The 23,558-nt window shown below is 32.5% G+C and overlaps 1 protein-coding gene across 1 annotated transcript; it reads right to left on the bottom strand.

The window, feature by feature from the left end:
• Positions 1-886: 886 nt before the first annotated feature.
• Positions 887-21,445, bottom strand: LOC139519262 (organic cation transporter protein-like). The gene is made up of 10 exons (XM_071311225.1): positions 21,269-21,445; positions 17,968-18,179; positions 16,434-16,664; positions 14,466-14,668; positions 10,122-10,469; positions 7,654-7,794; positions 6,977-7,062; positions 6,186-6,306; positions 2,925-2,997; positions 887-1,116 (listed from the first exon to the last, which is right to left on the bottom strand). Exons 1-10 carry the CDS (start codon positions 21,399-21,401, stop codon positions 934-936), a joined length of 1,731 nt encoding a protein of 576 aa, XP_071167326.1. The 5' UTR covers positions 21,402-21,445; the 3' UTR covers positions 887-933.
• Positions 21,446-23,558: the final 2,113 nt, after the last annotated feature.

Here is a 23,558-nt window from a genome sequence, read left to right as displayed (position 1 = left end):
CAATTTATGTGTTAGTAGCGATACCTTGTCACTGTGAATGAAGTCCGTATAGTGTGAACATGCATGAGCGTAATGTGAACATCAGACGATAACGCAGAGGATATTATTACGAAAATGGAAGGTGCAGTATTATATGATTGAAATCATTACGCTTGCCAAGATTCAAGTTATAAATTTCAATCAGTATCGATTTTAAGGAAAATCAAGATCAACGAACCGAGCAGACTTTTTACTTTGATAATTATCTTTATCGCAGTTCACTAGAATGTATGATATATAAGTACACCTGTCCTAAGTCAGGAATCTGATGTACGGTAGTTGTCGCTTGTTTATGTAATTTATACATGTTTCTCGTTTCTCGTTTTTTTAATAAAGATAATACCGTTGGTTTTCCCGTTTGAATGGTTTTACACTTGTTAATTTGGGGCCCTTTATACCTTGTTGTTCGGTGTGAGCCAAGGCTCCGTGTTGAAGGCCGTACCTTGACCTATAATTGTTTACTCTTATAAATTGTTATTTAGATTGAGAGTTGTCTCATTGGCACTCATACCCATCTTTCTATACCTACTCATTGAAATCTGCGTTTTTGTCAGTACAGTTCGTCATCAATACAACTCAAATTAGAAAATATTTTGCAAGATGCTTTTTCTTTTTGTCTGTAAGTATTTGGATTCATAGGAGTATAAAGTTTTTTTAACCAGTAGTGTTGCACAATCAATAACCATTGACATTCTGACTGTCTACAACTTAGTGGCTGAAATAACAATCAACCGTTACCAAGCTCAACAAACATGTTATCTAAGTCCAGCATTTTGTTGATGATAACATGCATCTTCGGAGTATAACTGTGATTCTTTAAAAAGTCAAAGTATACCCAAACTAGATCTTAACTTGAAACAACTAATTTCAAGTTTTACTCTGAGTAAAAACATGCTAATTAACATAAATAGTTGTTTGATCTGACTGATTACAATGTTTCTTGTTCCACTGCTTCATTTCCATGATTGTTTGGGGAAGTGGTCTTCCTTTTGTTTCTGGTAGAAATAACAGAAGAAATGAAACAATAAGACAGCATGCTCCAAACACTACTCCGGGACCCCATTCTACATGGAAAGCCTGTAAAAGTGATTTTAGTGAACACAATTGAAAGGTATACTCAAACACAACATAATTCAAATTTCAATGAAAAGCATTGCAAATATAGCAAAACAATTAATGTTAATAAAATGACTTTTGTTTGAAAACTAGAAACAGCAGTACATGAAGAGCTTAATGTTTTGGTTTCACTACTCTCTTACAATACATTTTATATGGAATAACCGTCTCACAGATGATATCGGATATGTTCTTTATGTCGTAACTACAATACCCTTTCCCTTTTCACGAATGTGACCTACCGAGCTAGACTATTTACCGGATTTGTAATAATATAAGCACGACGGGTGCCACATGTGGAGCAGTATCTAATTACCGTTCCGGAGCACCTGAGATCACCCAAGTTTTTAGAGGGGTTCGTGTTGCTTAGTCTTTAGTTTTCTATGTTGTGTCTTCTGTACTATTATTTGTCTGTTAGTCTTTTTATTTTTAGCCATGGTGTTGTCAGTTTATTTTCTATCTAAGAGTTTGACTCTCCCTCTGGTATCTTTCGTCCCTCTTTTATATGTTAATTCTCGAAATATATCAAATTCATTTGTATGATCTTTAGAGAGGACTGAGTTTTTTCTATTTCTTAGCAAATATAAATACATTCTATGCTTTCTGATACAGTTCATATATCATGTACTCATTCTCAAATGTTTTAGATCTTTGAATGTTGTTTTATCGGTATAAATATAAAGTTTGCTACAAATAAATAAAAAACAAACTAAATACATATGTACATTCACAGTCATACAATCTGTCAATACCTATATTTTGTCATTGCAAATTGTCATCCATTTCTCGGAATTTTGATGACGTTTCTATACTAAATTCATTGTATGTTATAAGTGTACTGAACACATAATTTTGTCTTAGATACGTGTTTGAGTTGTTATTGGTTTTGAATTAGCTTTCAGTCATTACGCGTAAGTACTCTTAGAAAAGTTCTTTGTTTTTGATAATTGTTTTGGGCTTTGTATCGATCTGAATTTTAAAGATTGTTGTGAAGTTACCCCTTATTCCAGGTTAGGTGAAGGTTTGGAGACATACAAACATATTGTTTCTCGTTTGAATTGTTTTACATTGTCATTTCGGAGCCTTTTATAGCTGAATATGCGGTTTGGACTTTGCTCATTGCTGAAGGCCGTACGGTGACCTATAGTTGATAATTTCTGTGTCATTTTGCTCTCTTGTTGTCTAATTGGCAATCATACCACATCTTCTTTTTTATATTAACACCGCAAAATTATTGTGCCTATCTCATCAGTCAGGTATACCCAGGTTAGGGGTCTGTATATATCAGTGGTTGTCGTTTGTTGCTGTATAGCATATTTGTCTTTTATTATTGTTTTGTACTTGAATAAGGTGGAGAACTTTCTCATTTTAACTGTTTTCCTTTTGTTTCTCGGGGAATTTTATAGCTTGTTATGCGGTACGGGTTTCGCTCCTTGTAAAGTGCCCTACAGTTGCTTACCATCTATGCCGTTTGGTCTCTGGTGGGGAGTGTGAAGAATGGACTCATTGACATTCATGTCACATCCTTTTACTTTTATATTACCGTTCAGGAGAGTAAGACGTTTTATTTTTGCAAGTACAATAACAGCAAACATTTATTTGTGTGTCATATATATGTAAAATAGCAGGAAAGGATTATGCATACATCGATCGCGTGCAGCATAATAGACAAACCTTCTTTTATAAATCATTTTTAGAAAGTACATTTCTGTTGTCATTTAACCTCTGAGACAAGAAAGTTTGTAGAAAATAAACATATCATGTCATACCAGAAGAGTCGCAAACGGTGCAATAACTCCACCAATGTGTGAACCAAAAGCTCCTATACCAATTCCCATATTTCTACAAAAGACATATCCTATATAAAGATTAAAAAACAATTTGATAAATATGTATACAAAATAATTCATCTGCTGTTACATCATGATGCAAAAGTCTATGAAAATACAACATTCCACACCTATCACCAATATCTTAATCCTGCGTACAAACAATAAAGGCCAATCTATACATAAATAAGGGGTATGCTTCTGACATATAAACTGAACATCAGACTACAAATACATGTCCAAAATAGTCTGCAGAGTTAACAAGGATATGTTTATCACACAAATTCTTCTACGACAGTTAATAAGAAACACGATTGAAATAGAAAATACACAAATTTTACGCTCGCCATCGCGCATTGGTCGACCGGCACAATTCGTCGGTATCACAACTGACTTATGGCAAGTTTCTTTAAATACAAGTAGTATAGTAGTCTGATTTGTAAATTTACCGATGTTGTCCTAATTTTTGACTTAATGCGAATTCACATGGCGACTGATACATTCCTTGCTTACACTGTCGACACACCTGATCTCGCTCCTAGTGGCGTATCCCAGTATTTTGATTATGGTTTTTTACCATCTTTGCTTATGTAGACTGTATGTCATTATGTAAAATACAAATACAATGAAGGGAAGAAATACAATTTCATCGATTAGAACGTTTGCTCCAAATTGAAGAAACATTCTGAACTATTATTCCCGCCTGGAAAAATCATGATAGTATTTGTTTTTACGGAAACAAGTGTATAGAAAACTGATAACTACTTACTTAGAAAAAATAAGTGCATGTTGACACAGATGACAACATGTCAACTTTGTAACATAGAAATTTTAAACTTGTCACCTTTTGAAATTTAAGATATCATGGCATTGATCAAACATGACATCTACAACTTTTTAAATATGTTTTAAACATTGTTAAGTCAAGATAAGTTTTTTTTTCAGAATAAAGCATTAAGTGGACATATATATTCTAGTTGTTATGAACCATGATAAACGAATGAATGTGTTTTAAAGAGGGGCGAAATATACCAGAGGGAGATTCAAGCTCATACATATAAAATAAACTGATAACGTCATGGCTAAAAAAGAAAAAGACAAACAGACACAAAACACAACATAGAAAACTAAAGACTAAGCAACTCGAACCCAACCAAAGCCTTGGGGTGATCATATTCATGAAAGGGAACGGGATTGTAGTTTCGATATACCGAACGTAACCGAGATTATTTGTGAAACGGATATTTCATAACCAACCAATTTGTGATGATGTCAGTAATACAAGCGAAGGGATGATTTCAACACCACCATTTTGATCTTGGTTGCATAGCATACTTGTGAGCAGCAACTCTCATTCAAAGAAATCATGAAAGAAAATATAAGCCCAGGAATATCGTATCAATTGGGAGATGTATACTCCATATGCAGGCGCTGCCAGAATGTTGCTACATAGAAATGGAAAGTTCGCAATTTGGAAAGTGAAATCTCTTTTGTCGTTAAGTTTTGTTTTCAATCGACCCTCATTGTCTATTTCAAGATGTAAGTCAAGATATTAGACAGACTTAGCTGTATCTGTTGTATCCTTCATCTCTAGTTCGATATTATAAATGCATTCAACATAGTCACCAAATTTTGAATTATATCTTTAGATATATAGCAGAAAGTAAAGTAAAAGGATATTGCTAACAAGAGATCAATCATCTTGATAATGTCAATTTCAGAGATTTTTTTGTGTGAATCAGAGTAATTCTTTACAAAGTATTATTTATCCCTCCCTAAGACATGGTATTTGTTTTAACGTTTGACGTTCTTTTTTATGAAACAAAGCAGTACCAACTCTTTAAATTTGTCTTCAAGTTTTGAATGGGGAATACTTGTGTAAAGTGTAGAAAAGTCAAATGTTTTATTATTATTGCAAAGTTAAAGAGTCTCAGGTTGAATTGTATTGTATGTATCTACATCTGATTCCCACCACCTCTAGAATACGCCGTTTCATACTAACTTTTAAGCCCAGCTTTGATTGCTGATAAAGTTGATGTTGATAATTAAGAAAGAGGTTTATTAGAGCAATTGAAAGACCAAGCAATATACCGTTTGTAACGACAATTATGTAGTCTAGGTTCACAATACAGTGATGGAAGATCCAGTTCTTCATCTTTTGTTGAAATTCCAATGAAATAAAGAATAGACACATGATTATCAAGGATTTTCTCTTTAGTAAGTGTTTTGGGGTATACATGTATGTTGAGTTTCAAAGTGAATTGGCAATACCTTATTCATTTATCAATTAGATTTAGACGCAAAACGATGATGTTCCGAGGGTTGTGAGTAGATTTTTACAAATGTTAAAAAAGTTGCCGTTTTGCATATTCCCGTTAAGTCCATGTGCTAATATTGACCAGCTGATCAAAGTTTGCCGTATCGTGCATCCTAATTACAAACAAAATACATCATGCTCCGTGTATGCAGATGTCAATATGGACGGGTATAAGACGGAAGACATTTTGATGTCGCGCGTAGGATTTTGAAGAAGAGACTTATCTTATATCTATCAGTCAAACTGACAACTATATGTGTTTGATATATAATTCAAATAAAAGTTCTTTACATGTTTGTTCTGTAAGACATTGCCATATGGGATCAAAAATTTTAAATTATTTGTTATTCAAAACAGATACTTAATACTTTTTTTGCTATTGGAATATCGTGAAATATATGTTTTCTTATGTCTTGAAACAACTTGTAGTGAACACTTTTAGTAATATCTTATCTTCACATAATTAAAAACAAAACAATTTCTATTATAAATAACAATGGCCTTTTTTATACGTAGAAGCAGGGGTTTCAGGAAACAACGCTCGTCAAACCCTGTGGTCAAATCCATTGTCATTCGTAACAATAGATCCATTCAATTTATACTTGATTCAGAAATAGAAACTATGAAGTATAACAATAGAAATGGGTTGTAAGGGGTATGATTGCCAATAAAAGGTTCGTTCCTAGCAGTACTTTAGAAAATAAAGATATTTTAAATCTTTCACATTGTTTTGAATTTTCTTTGTGCCATGCTGTAAAACAAAAGCTATGTGTGAGTTGGGCGAGAGCTAAATGATGAAAAAACATTACCGCTTCTGAAATACAAATGCATGAATAATTTTAAAACAATTCTATATTTTATTTCAGTAATAGCAGTGAGATTACCTTAAATTTGTAGGAAATGTCTCTGGTGTATATATGAATATGGAATTGTAGGAACCTGCTATACCTGTTTTGGCTATAAAACTACAGGCAATGGCTAGCTTAACAAATATTTCGTGTTTCTCTGAAATAGATTACAAGCATTATTCAATTGTGTGTAAAATTAACATCCAAAAAATTAGGCATAATACATTGGGTGATTTAAAGCTTAATGAATTGTAAAGAAACTTTTCTCTTCCATCGACGTTAACATCTGATTTTCTTATTAAATTACTTTTGAATGGTAATATTCTCGTATTTGTTCACTGTATTTATAAAACCGCGAAAACAAATCAGTTACCGCCAGCAAGAAAAAAAATATTATAAAATATGCTAGCGCATCCTTTATGAATACGATATATAAGAGTCGATGTTTTTATTTTCATTAGTGAGCTATATGCTGATCTCTCAATATCATCACTTGTTTTCTTCGTTGATAGTTGTTGTCTCATCAAAGTGATTAAAACAACATTAATGGCATTGTCCACTTGCATTACATATCTATCTTTGATTGATATTTAATATTTAAAAACAAATGTTTAAACTTCCTGAGATAAAACAATGTTAACTCAATATCTACTTAGTTGTTCTTTTCTTTTCGTCTGTTTTGTGTACATAAATACCATATTAAAATTCAACTCAGATTAGAGATACATGTACTACTAGTATAATGATATTACCTCTAAAACAAATCAATACAAAATACAGAATCATTGATATACCAGCCAGTAAATAGAAGCCTATAGTTAACTTACCTCTAAAACTAATTAATACAACAGACAGTATCATTGTTATACCAGCCAGCAAATGGAAGCCTATAGTTAACTTCTTTCTGCTGATGCTGTATAAAGAAATTCTATAGTTATAAAGACATATACAATTGTGTTGTCATTGTCAAAGGTTCCAGTATATTACAAGAATAATGCACGAATGTAAAAGAGTATTTAATCCTGACAACTGTCAGACAAAAGATATGATATTGCATCATACAGTTTAAAAAACATATCGGCTACCATATGCATATCCTTCATATAATATGATGTGTACAATTTATGTATAACAAGAATGTGTCCCAAGTACACGGATGCTCATCCGCATTATCATTTTCTATGTTCAGTGGACCGTGAAAATTGGGTAAAAATCTAATTTGGTATAAAAATTAGAGAGTTCATATCATAGGGAACATGAATACGAAGTTTCAAGTTTTAAGTTGATTGGACTTCCACTTCATCAAAGACTACCTTAACCTTTAACCTGAAGCGGGACGAACGGACGGACGAACGGACGGACGAACGGACGCGCAGACCAGAAAACATAATGCCCATAAATGGGGCATAAACATTTTAAAAAAGCAGATCCGAAGCATGCATAAAATTTTACTAGACAATTCATAATATATAATTCAGTCTACTGTATTGGCGTTAGAATGTACCTGTTCATATTCACTGATATTGCAAAGACCACACATGACGGGTATTCCACCAAACCATTTACAAAAAAGTTCAAGAACCTACTACCTTCTAATTGTACAGAGGAATACAATAGTCCATAATATGTCATACCATTTGTAAACCTGGAATTTATTTTAGTAAATTTTGTTTTGACAAGAAAAGAGAACTGAATAATCACGTTTTACATAAACCTTTATTTTTTGTCATGCTTTCTGTGACAATCCAACTTGATTGCATGATTGAAAAACTAATCCAGAAGCTCATAAATTAATTTGAAATTTAAAATTGAAATTACATGCATAAACTCTGAAGAAATGTCTATGTCATATGCATTTTGTCGGGCATCTATAAACAAAACAGAGACATTAAGTTGAATCGCACATTTTTTTAATTTCAAAATAGGGAATTGTTGATTAAACCTACAAAAATAAAAATAAATATTTGAAGGCAGAATCAATTAATTTGAATATAAACGTCAACTGTTATACATAACTATGTTGTCGATCGAATTCGATTTTGGTTTGAAATGCATTTCTTCATGATAAACACTCCAAAGTTACAATTTACCAGAACTACTGAATTGATTCCATATTAATGAATACATTATTATCATGTCAGAACCACGAAGTACACATATGAAGCTTTCATCTTTAATGTTGATTGAAATACATGCTGAAAATAACCCTAATCTATTTGTATTTTAGCAACTTATTCAACAAAGTGTAATTTTATAACTGGGGTACTTATACATCGTTTTTTTCCTATTCTACTTAGCTTACTTGATTGAATATCCCGGCTTATCCTTGAAATGTATGAGTAAACTTGAAAAGCTATATGATCCCGTATCCCCTGTGATGAAAACGAGCAGTGAACAGAATTAAATCAATGATGAAATCACGAAATCAATTTAATATAATTGTGATACGGGGTACATACATAAATAAAAGTTGTCGTAGTCTTGTCAATGACACACCTAGAATATATGTAACACTCCCAAACGTGTCCTTCCCCCCCCCTCAAACGTGTCTATTCTGCCCAAACGTGTCCGTAATATTCAATATTTCCCAAACGTGTCCGATTTCATAACCCAAAACGTGTCCGATAATTGTTATTCGCCAAAACGTGTCCATTATTACACGCCAGAACGCCTCACGTCTTTTAGCGCTAATACATGCATGTCCCATATCAATAACGTTTACCGCAATTATGTGACGGGGGACAAAGATGATGAAGTAGGCATTTATTAACATTAGTTTGTTCAATGCCAGTTGTTAATGATTAGCATAAAAAAATTATTGCAAATTTAATCTGTAAATTATTGATTATTGTCCAGTTGCAAGTATTTCATGCTCATTTAGAGCGAACATACAAATAATTCTTGTACTGTTGAATTAATCGTTTAATATGTAAATTATTTTGTACTAGAAAACTCCGTTGATGCATTTTATATTAATTCAGAAGAATTGACTTCCTTTCTTTCAACAGTTCTGATAGTTTAGATCATAACCTGGGAATCATGTTTTTCAATAAATTTTAAGTTTCGAACATCAATAAAGACACATGAACAAGAGACATAAAATCCAGTGCCAAATATTTAATGATTTTTTTGAAAGATATCATGTTAGCAATAAAATACATTTGTCATTTCGGGGCCTTTTATAGCTGAATATGCGGAAACGGCTTTGCTCATTGTTGAATGTCGTACGATGACCTATACTAGTAGCTATTTATTTCTGTGTCATTTGCAATCATACCACATCTTCTTATCTATACTGTAGATAGGTTCTTTTATCATATCGGAAATTTAAAATAAGACCTAAATTTTAACGGTTATTCGTGATTAACACTAGTTGGGATTTTATCTAAAAAATTAAGAGTTAGTAAACACTTTTTTTATGACTTCAGTAAGAAACGCGCAGAGAATGGGACATTCTCCCTTCAGGAGGTGTCTGATTTATTATCTTCACGTATTAATGATATTGACACGAATGATAATTCCAGTGAAAAAAAATATGGACACATTTGGGGGATTGGACACGTTTGTGTGTTTTTTTTTAATGGACACGTTTTGGGCGTTTATACAAATGAGAAGCTTTGGCGCTGTTTTACAACTAGACATGTTTTGCAGTTCAGTGACGTCGATGTAGACACGTTTGGGGGAATCGGACACGTATGAGGAAGAGGACACGTTTCTGAGTGTTACATATATAATGTGTATTATGAAGTTAACCGACTAGTATACATTTAATGATCAATTTTGGTTTTGACCAAAATGTCATAACTAACTTTACACGTGAATGCAATCGAGCGGGGCGTAGGGTCCTTTGCACAAATATACTTGTTTCTTTGCCTGTTTCGACAGAAGTGAACAGCAATTATATGAGATCGTGTTTTACATTTAATATTAATTTATTTCAAATGATCAAGATATTAAATATAGATTAAGTACCATGTAAACATCCAAATCAAAGCAATTTTACACACAAATGCATTTCTAAAAATATCTAATACTGTTGGATTATTAGAACTCCTAGATGTGACAGGATTCACTTCTGATGTGACAGGATCAATTGCCGATGAAACAGGATTAACTGGGGATGTGACATGTATATCATTATTTATCTTTTCTTCTTTTTCATATCCTACACCATTCTCCGCTTCACTGTCTAATGAGCTCAACAATGGTACAATTTTGTCTGGGTCTTTCTTGTTTTTCATTGCAATCTTTTGAATTAATTTCTGTGCTTCTTTCATTTTACCGTTAGCAACCAGCCACCTCAGAGATTCGTCACATAACCTAAAAAAATATATTTTTGGAACAATAAGTATGTTTGATTGATAAACAGTTTCGGAGCATCTAAGGTAACAAATAGATAGTTCAAATTACTATTTTACTTGTATGAATAATTATAGTATAACTAATCGCCGTATTTGAATATCAAAAATAAAACAACGCGTGACCGAACGACGCATGGATTAAACGAGTGCGCAGCACGAGTTTAATCCATAGCGGCGTTCGGTCACAAGTTGTATTATTTTTGATATTCAAATACGGCGATTAGTTATTCTTTTTATTACATTGGCAAATGGCTTTTTTTTTATGAAATTCATGTAGAAAATGTAAGGAACTATATCTTTTTCCTACGCATTGACAATTTGTTTTGATCCGACGTTATCGACGTCTTGACAACGCCTATTGTTGTATGACATCAGAGAGTGAAATAACCACGGTTATTTCACATGTGAAATTATCATTTTTTATCTAACTGGGAAATCAATGTAAGTCATTGCAACCAATGTAATAAATTGTGTTATTAGGTACTGCTTACGTCAGTGTGACAGCAAAAACCATAACTTTAAAAAGTGAGTAATTATACCTTAAAGAAGTTTACTTATATTGGGCATACTTTATATATCATTAGTGAAGAGAAGAAACATTCGAGTGTCTTCTCCTTTAATTCTCTTACATGGACATCGGTGAATGCATGCAATTTTAATAAGTGTCTTCTATATAGTTTGAGTATATATGTTACAGTGAATTTGTATAATCTGTGAATATGTAGAATCCCTGAGATTTTCAGGGATTATGCAGAATCACTGGCCAGTTCAGGGATTATAAATAATCACTAAAATTTTCAGGGATTATGTATAATCCCTAGAAAAAACATCAGCGATTATACATAATAACTGAAATGAAGAAATAGTTTTATTTATAAAGCAAATGAATAAAAGTCAAATTTTTTTTGCTATAAAATCATATTAAAACAGCATTACACTGTATACAAATCAATTGTAAAATGTTAAGCAGAACATATCAAAATGATAACCCTATTTTTAAATATTATGCAAAATATATTTAAATAAAATGTTAAACACAATATATTAAAATAATATGCTTCACATCTGTTTTTACCACAATAAACACATTTTAGAAAACATTTTCCTTCACAAATCGAATCAGATTTTCTGACCCGCCTAAGATAGATAAAGTGTTCAGTAAAAACATCTATAGGTACCCCTAAAAAAGGTAAGAATTAGTAACCTCGAACTAGTTCGAGCAAGATACCATTTGTTTTGGCCAGACGATATCCCTTTTCAGACTTTTGGTGAACATTTACCATTATGTTTTTTGGGATTCACTTTCCTTTTTTACCCTGTGGAATTGCTATGAGAATATTACACCAAATGCCAGCTTCCTCTAAACTTTTGTTTTAATTGTCAATAATAAGTTTTTCTATACATTTAGATGCATAAGTTCTCTCTGTTTGAATTTCTTGTTCATTTGAACAAAAAAACCCAAAAAAATAAACACCAGATGTTCCATAATCCTCTTCACCATTTTTTGTTTACATGTACTACATATAACATGCTCTGTGGATTTACAAATAGAACATGAATAAAATTGAGAATGGGAATGGGGAATGTGCCAAAGAGATAACAACCCGACCATAGAAAAAACAACAGCAGAAGGTCACCAACAGGTCTTCAATGTAGCGAGAAATTCCCGCACCCGGAGGCGTCCTTCAACTGGCCCCTAAACAAATATATACTAGTTCAGTGATAATGAACGCCATACTAATTTCCAAATTGTACACAAGAAACTAAAATTAAAATAATACAAGACTAACAAAGGCCAGAGGCTCCTGACTTGGGACAGGCGCAAAAATGAGGCGGGGTTAAACATATTTGTGAGATCTCAACCCTCCCCCTATACCTCTAGCCAATGTAGAAAAGTAAACGCATAACAATACGCACATTAAAATTCAGTTCAAGAGAAGTCCGAGTCTGATGTCAGAAGATGTAACCAAAGAAATTAAACAAAATGACAATAATACATAAATAACAATAATGAATATCCATTTGACGCTGGCTTTTGATAAACAAACAATACATGTAAAGTTATCGCTATAAAGGGAATCTTGATATTACAAATTTTGAAGTCTTCAATTTTATCTCGAAACCCTGTGTTGGTCATATCTTTTAAAAATTCATCCTCTGTATTAAAAGCAAAATTATTTCATCTTGCAAGGGATATGAAAGTAAAAAATTATAATTTTCCATATATATATATTTTTCAAACAAAGTATCATTAAATTATTTATAATCCCTGAAATTATATTAGGGAATTTGTAGAATAATTATTAAAATGTTCAGTGATTATGTAAAATCACTGGTCATTTTCAAAGATTATATATAACTACTAATGATTTTAGTGTTTCTACATATTCCCTGAAAAATCAGGGATTCCATAAAATTTTCAGGGATTATGTAGAATCACTGACTAGTTTAGGGATTCTATATAACCACTAAAATTTTCAGGGATTGTGTATAATCACTAGAAAAAACGTCAGTGATTATATATAATAACTGAAATGAAGAAACAGTTTTATTTATAAAGAAAATGAAAAAAAGTCAAATAATTTATTCTTAAAAAATTGAGACTACTATAAGGTTGTAGTAGTCTCAGTATAAATAAACTCATCATAGATACCAGGACTAAATTAAAATGATAATAAAACATCATGATAAACATTAATTGTGAAATATTAAGCACAATATATCAAAATGATAACCCAATTTTTTAAAATTTTAGGCACAATATATTAAAATGTTAAACACAATATATTGAAACTTTCCATCTGTTTTTACAACAATATCCACATTCAAAAAACCGTTTCCTTCACATATCGAATCAGATTTTACAACATGCCTAAGAGAAATAAAGTGTTCAGTAAAAACATCTGAAGGTACTCCCAAAAAAAGGGAATTAGCAACCCCAAACTGGTTTCAGCAAGATACCATTTTGTGTGGCCAGGCACAGAACAATTGCCATTATGTTTTTGGTTTTATCTTTCCATTTTTACTCTACGAAATTGCTATGAGAATATTACATCAAATGCCAGCTTTCTCTAAAATTTTGTTTTATTTGTCAATCCTTAGTTCTGCCTGTTTTTCTGTTTATCAGTTTGAAGTTCATTTTATTTGAACCAAAATAAAAATAACAAAATCCAACAAAAACCCATAAGACAGATGTTCCATAATCCTCTCATAATCTTCTTCACCATTTATTTTACACGTACCTCAAATAACATGCTCTGTGTATTTACAAATATAACATGAATATCCATATGATGCTGGCTTTTAAGAAACAAACAATACATGTAAAGTTATCACTATAAAGGGAATGTTAATATCATTATTTTTTTAAGTCTACAACTGTATCTCGAAACCCCGTGTTGGTTAGATCTTTTAAATCATCATCTGTGTTTAAAAGCAAATTTATTTCATCTGGCAAGGAGTACGATAGAAAAAAATTATAACTTGTCTATAAGAAAAAAAATTATCAAACAAAGGATCCTTTAATTATTGATATTCCCTGAAATCATAGTAGGGAATTTATAGAATAATTATTAAATGTTAAGTGATTATGTAAAATCACTGGTAATTTTCAGGAATTATATATAATCACTAATGATATTAGTGATTCTACAAATTTTCTGAAAAATCAGGGATTCTACATAATCACTGATTATACAAATTCACTGTAACATATACAAGACAGAATTGTAAGAGAATGAAAGTAGAGACTTGTGCACTAACAGAACATTATTGTAGTAAAATGGAAACCACGATTTTACGTCTTTTTGTTTATAGAGACTATCAAATCAAATTTTCCATATTATCATAAATCGCAGGATAATATTGGCTTTTATTACACCTTTGTACTGTTTTGATTATTATTAAGATGCAATATTATTTTACTTAGAAACTTTTGTGAACTAAAGTATCCTACCAAAATATAAACAAATTGATGAATGCCATTAATCCAAGTGCCAAATGTAGAATTCGCCATGAATAATTCTGTAGACCATAACCAAAGGCAGTGAGGGTAATTACATTTGTACTCCACCAAAAGGCTCCAAAAATGCCAATATAAGAACGATATTTCCCAGGAAACATTTCAAAGATGTAAGTATACATTGTCATACCATAACCCTATTTAAAAACATACAATGTACATGTGACAAATTTGACTTTTTCTGCACATTCAGATTTCATTCTGATTCTCTATCTACGGGGCGCTGAATGGGACTCTTGTGGTTTTGTACAAAATTCAATTCTGTCATAACAAAATCTTTTTTGTCTTACAAAACTATGTTGTACAGACTTGTGTTATGAGAACTTCAATTTTGTGATGACAAAATTCATTTTTGTAGACAAAATTCATTTTTGTCATGACAAAATTCATTTTTGTAGACAAAAGTTAAATTTGTCAAAAAGGTATGCAAATATAAACTTATTTGCATACAACATTGACCTTTGTCGCCCAATTTTCAAATTAGGTAACAAAAGTAAAGTCTGTGTTACAAAAATGAATTTTGTCATGACAAAAGTAACTTTTGTCCACTGAAAAATTATTTTATATGACAAAATTTTAAATTTGTAGCATGTTACAAATTTTGTTAAACTGAACTCATTTTTATTGAACAAAACTCACTTTTGTCCATACAAAATTAAATTTTGAGTACAAAACCACAAGAGTCCCATTCGGCGCCCCGTACTATCGACAGTGTCTCGAAAACGCCCATCAGAAAATTGAAATTTTCGGATTCATTTCATATGTGAGGTTATCGTTGTTTGTTCCTGGATAATTGCGATGATATGCAACCAATGCAGTTAAAAATATTAATAACAAAAGCTTCTGACGTACGGTAGTGTTTTCCCCGCAAATTCATCGATTTTGACAATTTAGTATATTGTGTTGGTTCGTTTTGAAGGTAAAATATTGTTAAAATGAATTAGAAGCGATAGTGTTCGTTTAAATTATCTACTTGTTTCTTTTGTACAACACAAATGAACACAAATGAATAACCATATATGTAGCTCCATAATGGGCATAGTTTTTCGAAGACAAATATTAGACTTCAAGCAATACGTTCTTTCTGAATATTGTATAAATATGACTATACTTACGTATATGGTATATATCAATTAGACAGCATCCAAGAAAATAAAAGGTGTACTTATAATAATGATAATATGTATTTTTATGATCTCTACCAACAACCTTCATTTTAAAGATACAATTACGTTTGCCCGTTAACCCACTTAAAAAACTAAACTTCTTACCCCGGTTAAAAAATAAAATCACAAAAATACTGAACTCCGAGAAACATTCAAAACGGAATGTTTCTAATCAAATGGCAAAATCAAATGAAAAAACACACAACAAACGAATGGACAACAAAATATAGGCCTGTATGTAGATATAGGAAGATGTGGTGTGAGTGCCAATGAGACAACTCTCCATCCAATTAAAAATTTATAAAAGTAAACCATTATAGGTCAATGTACGGCCTTCAGCACGGAGCCTTGGCTCACACCGAACAACAAGTTGTATGTGTACCGATTTTCCGCCTCTGAAATTTACAGATTCCTATTCCAAAACCCTCTTCAAAAATACCAGGCTCATAACTTGGCATGTTGAACGCGCGTTTTGCTCAGGTATCCAAGTAAAACGTCTTGTTTATTGTTTCCGCTGCCATAAGTGTTTATGGTTGGGCGAGTTGTAATAAGCATCTGTTATATATGTTTATTTTGAATTGGTATTTTTGTGTTGCTGTCTCTTTGTTGTTTACTGTTTATATCTACAATACAGATTCCGGAAAAACAACACCAAAATAACAACACAAAAATATATACAGGTCGTTACAATTGACAGAACATTTTTTTTTATAATCCAAATTAAGTTTTTACTCACCTCAAGAGTAGCACCAGTCAAAAACTTCATTGCAATATAAACGTAGTAATTCGGTGACAGAGATATAAGCGTTGCAACTAGAAACATTGAAAATCCAACTGAAATCATAATTTTCTTTCTTCCATAACGATCAGCTAGCGGTAGGAATATTACGGATCCAAACATTTGGCCAAATGTTACCATAGATTGGGTAAGTCCTCCCTTACCTTCACTTTGACATACGAGGTCCCACTATAGAAAATGTATAAACTGGAATTTAGGTTGTGGCACAGTATAATATAGATAGTTATATTTACTACACATTTTTAAAGTTAACAGTCGTACTCTTTTTAGCATTTGGCATAAATTAAATTCACGATTTTAATTGTCTTTATTTCCCATATATCAACATGTAAATAGAAGTAATAAAGGAAAAGCTTACCATTAAGGTACCAAGAACATATATGATAATTATTTGAAAAAGTTTATTTACTGTCAGTTTATACATCGAAACTGATCGAAAACATATAAATCCAACATGTTAAAAAGGGATATTAATCTCATATTCACAGAAAATATTTTCGGGAATTATGAAACAACATTGAATAATTTAATTTTAGATGTGACGCGTCTTCTGATTGGCTGACGTTTTTTTTGTTTATCAGCTCATGTATATCATTTTGTCATGTGATCGTGACTTCGTCGACGTTTTTTCATGGTTTAATACGGTTTAAAATGAAATTTAGAATTAAATTATAAGAAATAACTGTAAAGTTTTTTCTGTCTATAAAGAAATAACATAAAAATGAGGTGCACACTGAATAATTGTATTTTCCCGCGGTTCGTATAGTAAAGCGGGAAAATATTGTATTGTCGTTACTTTTTTCATAAATATTCATAAGGCATGACAAAATTGACCAATCAGAAGTCGAATTTTGTGTTACGATATATTGGTGTTTTTTTCAAGCGCTTCACTTTCTAGAAGCCGTTCAACATAGTAAGCTCCTTTATTTGTAATTGCTGATTGCAATTAAAGTTGTTTTTCTGGTTTTCTACGTGTATATGTATTTGCTAATTAAAGGTGTGGTCCGCCACTTTTATCCTGAGATAGGCTCGAGCATTGGCACGGATACAGGTTTCCATTCATATTCATATATCATGTGAACGATTGTTGGTTTTTCCTGGACGGTCTTGACTATCTATGAAGGGTAAACATTCAGAAATTTAAGCGAATACACTGTGGATATATTGATATTGGAAATATTGTATATATGTTTTAATATTTGTATATGTTTACTGCTGGAAATTATTTGAGATACAAATTAAAAACGGCGTCTATCACGTTCGACGGGCTGTCAGCAATTTATATTTGTGTTTTTAGTTATATTTAGTCATGGAGTAGAGGTAATACCAGACATTCTAACTTTGTACAACATACAGCAATTATATTATAAACATATTGATCTCTATTATAGTAGAAGAAAAGACAATAGAAACTGACCAAACTTTCTGTAACAGTAAGAATCATGAGCCGTAGTGTAAACACATCACCTACCTCTGTAATTACAGTATCTTGCTGGATATCGTAGTTGTAACCATAATGGCATGGTAATGTCATTAAAACATCATGACCGGAACTATTTGTATTATTTTTGACTACATTAATTTCACATGTACTACCAATCAGCTGAATATCAGTACCATTTACAACCGAAGCCACCAAAGAATTATTCACAGGCACGTCGCATGCAAATGGTGGTCTGTAAGCTAGATTATAAAAAAATTTTATAAGCTAACTGAATAAAATGATATTAAAATAAAACACATAAAAAATGTTTAAATCAGATAGTAATTATGCAATTGTAGTCAAGTTCGAATAATTTATGGATTAACTTATTCAATTTATTTATATGCATGGATAGACGGATGGCTGTTTAACGTACAGTGACAAATTAGATAACCTTCAGGACGATAACATAACAAAGTGATATGAACATAAACTCTGCTTTGTATTTGGTTCAGAAAAATATAAAGGACCCTTTAAAAAGGTTAGCGAAAGATACAAAGGGATACTCAAACTCATACGTCAGAAACGAACGGAAAAAGCAATGGCAAAAATAAAAAATAAAACCGATAAACAACACCATACACAGCATTGCATTGAATAATAAAGGTAAATAAACAACATGAACACGCAAAAAAAAATAATAAAAAACCGGATGATCTCAGGTGATAACTCAGGGTAAGCAGACCATGCTTCAGATGTAGCACCCGCCGTGATGCGTATTAAAATATAAATTGGATGATGAGTCCAATTTGGTAGTTTGAGTAGAGGGGCGGTTACGTCAGTTGAATCATATTCGTCGTCATTTGCGAAATATATATTCCATAACCTACTCGTGATGGCGTCCATTAAATTGGGGTAACTTTAAAAGTTTTAAAATTTGAATCATCTTTTAGTTTCATGTTGTTGAAGTGTGATGAAGTCGTACGACGCACTCATGATAAACTATAATACAAAGATATAAGGGTTAATTATGGTGTATATCCTCTATTATAAACTCTTCAGTGTTGCTTGAAAAAAATATAAATTGAAAGACCAAAACTCGTACGAGGTTGAAGAGCATTGAAAACTCAAAATTCTGAACTGTTTTGTCAAACACAGCTTAGACATATTATAAAAATGAAGTCCCTAGGTATGATATGGTATCAATATATCTCTTATAGCTTAAGGCAAATATTTACGCTGAAATATATACAGTCTGATATCTATGAAAACCACCCGTCTTCAACTATGTACTCTTTTTGGCCTTTTAATTAAACATTTTTTGATTCGAGCGTCACTGATGCGTCTTTTGTAGACGGAACGCGCGTCTGACGTAAATATAAAATTGTATTCCTGGTATCTAGGCCAATTTGTCTAAGAAATGACAATATCAACTTTTACGCTTCAAATAAAGGATAACTTTATGATTTTAACCTTAAGTGACTTTCAGTTATATTCTAAAAAAAAGAATATGAACTTACTCAGTTACCAAGGGGGAATACTAAAAAGAAGTATAATTCAAGATGGAGCAATAAATATTTCCAACTTTTGCATTGAAATATTATCTGTAAAATGGCGCAAATGCCCTTGCGAAAATGAAATACAATCTTGTGGTGAAATGAAAGATTCGATTTTGTAAAAAAAAAAAAAGCGAAAATGCTATGCGCCCCATAAAAGAAGTTCAGTGATAAAAAAAGAATTACAAAATTAAAAAAAAAATATACATATATTTATTTAACCTAATACCCCAGTCCCACTAGGCCACGATCGCACTACGATTTGTGTAAAAAATGCAAATTTTGATGATCGTAGTGCGATCGTGTAGATCGCAGTAAGGTCGTATCACGGTCGTGGTGAGGTCTTCAAGATCGTGAAGAGCGTGGCCAACTTTGAACATGTTCAAAACAATCGTGGTGCGGTCGTGGCGAAATCAGGTCGTAGTAGAAGCGTAGTGAGAGCGCACTAAGATCGTAGTAAGATCGCAAAGGTCGCTGTACAATCGTAGCGAGAGCGTGATTCTATTCGGAGAGACTGCGCTACGATCGAACAGCAACGTTAACTCGACCTCACTACGACCATCACGTTCTCACTGCGATCCAACTACGCTTCCACTACGACTATACCACGCTGTTCACGAGCATAGTGCGATTCTACCACGCCCTTGCCGTCCTCATTACGCTCTTCTTACGACCTGACTACGTTCACACTACGACCATCATTCTCATTGTCATTTTCACACAAGGCTCCGTGTTGAAGGCCGTAACTTGGCATATAATGGTTTACTTTTATAAATTGTTACTTGGATGGAGAGTTGTCTCATTGGCACTTATACCACATCTTCCTATATATATTGATACATCTATGTCATCTCTGCTATCGTTCACTAAAATATCGTCATTGAGCTTTATGGACCAGCAATAGGTTGTAATTTAGGTTGGATTGGTCGGTCCCACATCTCTGCTTGATCAGGATTCGTTACTTTGCTCCCTCAGCCTCTACATCAACTCCTACCACCATGTCCACGTGTTCTGGTAGAGAAATCTACGATGTAATCAGAAATAGAAGGAATCGAACTGTAATGATATGGAACACGATGTTGACGTTATTGCTGAGAACGTAGTAAGATCGCGCTATGAACGTAGTATAATCGTGGTAAGAACGTGTTATAATCGCAGTAAGATCGTGTTGCAATCGGATAACTCGTGGTATGGTCGTAGTGAGAACGTGAAGAGCGTAGAAAGATCTTGATAAGTGTAGTGAGGTCGCAGAATAAGCGCGGTGAGAACGTGGTTTAATCGTAGCGGGATCTCTGTAGAAGCGTAGAGAGGACGTAGTAGCATCGTGAAAGCAACGAAAATTTACATTTTCATGCGGCTCATACCGCGACCTCACCACGATCTTAATTTATTTTAGATCGCAGTGAGCGTGGTGCGATCGTGGTCTAGTGGGACTGGGGCTTAACGTTCGAAAAATAATCGAAATATCAAGTTGTCAATAAATAAACTCACCATATACGATATTAAAATTGTATATTTACGCCAGATGCGCGTTTCGTCTAAAAAAGACTCAACAGTGATGCTCGAATAAAAAAAATGTTTTGAAGGCCAAATAAAGTACGAAGTTGAAGAGCATTAAGGACCAAAAGTTCCTAAAAGTTTTGCCAAATACAGCTGAGGAAATCTATTCCTGAGGTAGAAAAGCCTTAGTTTTTCATAAATCCAAAGTTTTGTTAACAGTTAATTTATAACTATGAACATATCAATGATAATGTGATAAATCAAGTTAACACAGAAGTGCATATGGAACTTACCTGCAAAAATATATGCGAGTATTGCATAGGCAGCACCTGTCATTGCTAAAGCAAAATACACACATTGTTGTCTTTGGTAAGGACCAAACCATCCTAGAGACAGCAATATTTTGTCTACGTCGATATTAGCCATATTAACAGTAGTATTACCAATGCATTAAACGTTGTATTGCATCTCAATATACGTGACCAAGCATAAAAAATCCATAATTCCATGTCATGAAAAGTAAACCTGTATTTCATCCCAGGTATATATACTATTTTATACGTAATCATATCTTACAGTAGACAAAAATTAAACGTTCTAGTCGATTCAATGGATGCTTGTAACACCGCCACATTTTTAACCCCGCCACATTCTGTATGTACATTTTATGTGCCTGTTTCAAATGCATTCAGTGGTTTTTTGTTTATTTTTTATACATAAATTAGACTGTTAGTTTTCTCGTTTGAATTGTTTTACATTTTTTATTTCGGTGCTTTTTATAGCTTACTATGCGGTATGAACTTTGATCATTGTTGAAGGTCGTGCGGTGACCTTTAGTTGTCAATTTCTGTATCAATTGATTTCTGTATCAATTGGGCTCTTCTGGAGAGTTGTCTCATTGGCAATTATGCCACATCTTCTTTTTATATTGAAAGTATTCTAGTAAACATTAACAATCCCACAAATATACACCTCAAAACACATCAATTAATAAAAAAACGGACAACTTCAGGACGAAAATAGAAAAACAAATCAACAAAATAAAACATAAAGTCATGAAGACTGAGTAACATTAACCCTTCATACCTGTGAAATCGGCCAGAAAGACTGAGCAACATCAACCCCTTATACCTGTGAAATAAGCAATGAAGACTGAGCAACATAAACACTTTATACCTTTGAAATCAGCAAGAAAGACTGAACACTATTAACCCTTCATACCAGTAAAAACAGTCATAGAGACTGATCGCTGAGCGACATTTACCCTTTATACCTGTGAAATCGACCAGAAAGACTAAGCAACATTAACCTTTCATACCTGTGAAATCGGCCAGAAAGACTGAGCAACATCAAACCTTTATACCTGTAAAATCAGCCAGAAAAAATCAGTAACATTCACCTTTTATACCGGTGAATAATACATAAAATCATAAAGCAACATTAATACTTTATACAAATGAAATGAATCGAATCAAAATTAAATCACCACACAAATCGCTCCGACCAAGCATAAAAAATGAGCAAGTACAGAGATTTAATCTGTATTAGATTGAGTAAATACACATATCAACATCTTTTAACTAGCGATACTGGATGTCAAAGATGTGTTCCTTGCATTGACAAACATATTTGACTGGATTGAGGTAAGTTATTATAATTAGATATTTGCTTCTGATTTTATTTTATTATACTATAGACATGCATTGGGTTGTCTTACTTGTTTATAACCATATTGTAGATCATTAGTTCATAAACAACAAAAGGTAGCAACCCGATCTTACATAATTAAACAAATTGAGTGTGAGTCCCATAAAAAGTCATCAAAGTTTTTTAAACGAAATAAAGTATTTTATATTTACTGCATGAAAATTACAAAATTATCGACAACTAAGTGGTATCGTTTCATTGCTTCATCTCCATGATTCTTTGGGGAAGTGATCTGGTCTTTGTTTTTGGTAAAAATTAATAGAGAAATGAAACAATGAAACAGCATGATCCAAACACAACTCAAGGACTCCATTCTACATGGAAAACCTGCAAAATAGTATGCAAAGTGACATTATATCGAATCTACAGAGCATTAGACGATAGGACATCTTGTAATCGTATCCCGTAAAAGTGGTGTAATAAATTTTTTACTTAGTTATAAGTACGATCAAAATGATTTATATATCATTTATTAATAATGAAAGCTATGCACATATCAGTTAAAAAAAGGTTAATATAGATTTATTGTTCTGTTCAATTCGCTAGAGGTCAATTAAATGCTGTTTCGTTTATCTTCAGACTGTTCATTAATTGTTGGGGTTTTTTTTCTTTTTTTTTCACCATAATATATTTATTGATCAAATCTTGCTCTCTACAAATTTTACCAAGAATCCAAGTTCTCTTGATTTATCCTGTTACACTCCACTGATTATCTATAGAAATATACAGCTGATCCAAGTTATTAACTTATAAAGTTAATAAGCTATGTATAGTTGTCCTATACAGAGACTAGTTAATGCTAAAAATACTTTTAAATTGACAATACCATTGGACATCTTGGTTTATATGTATCTACTCTTTTATTAAATTCATTTT

This window comes from Mytilus edulis, chromosome 4 (genome assembly GCF_963676685.1).
Source record: "Mytilus edulis chromosome 4, xbMytEdul2.2, whole genome shotgun sequence".
Taxonomy (NCBI): Eukaryota; Metazoa; Mollusca; class Bivalvia; order Mytilida; family Mytilidae; genus Mytilus; species Mytilus edulis.
Note: the sequence above shows the minus strand (reverse complement) of the source record. Positions and strands in the feature narration are given on the sequence as shown.

What these genes read in the sequence shown, in the direction of transcription:
- LOC139519262 (XM_071311225.1), bottom strand. Translation starts at nt 21,401, where the DNA reads ATGGCTAATATCGACGTAGACAAAATATTGCTGTCTCTAGGATGGTTT. An exon ending in TGACTGGTGCTACTCTTGAG is followed by an intron (nt 14,669 to 16,433) that starts GTGAGTAAAAAC and finishes GTTTTTAAATAG; the next exon opens with GGTTATGGTATGACAATGTA. An exon ending in TTGATTTGGATGTTTACATG is followed by an intron (nt 7,795 to 10,121) that starts GTACTTAATCTA and finishes AATAAATTCCAG; the next exon opens with GTTTACAAATGGTATGACAT.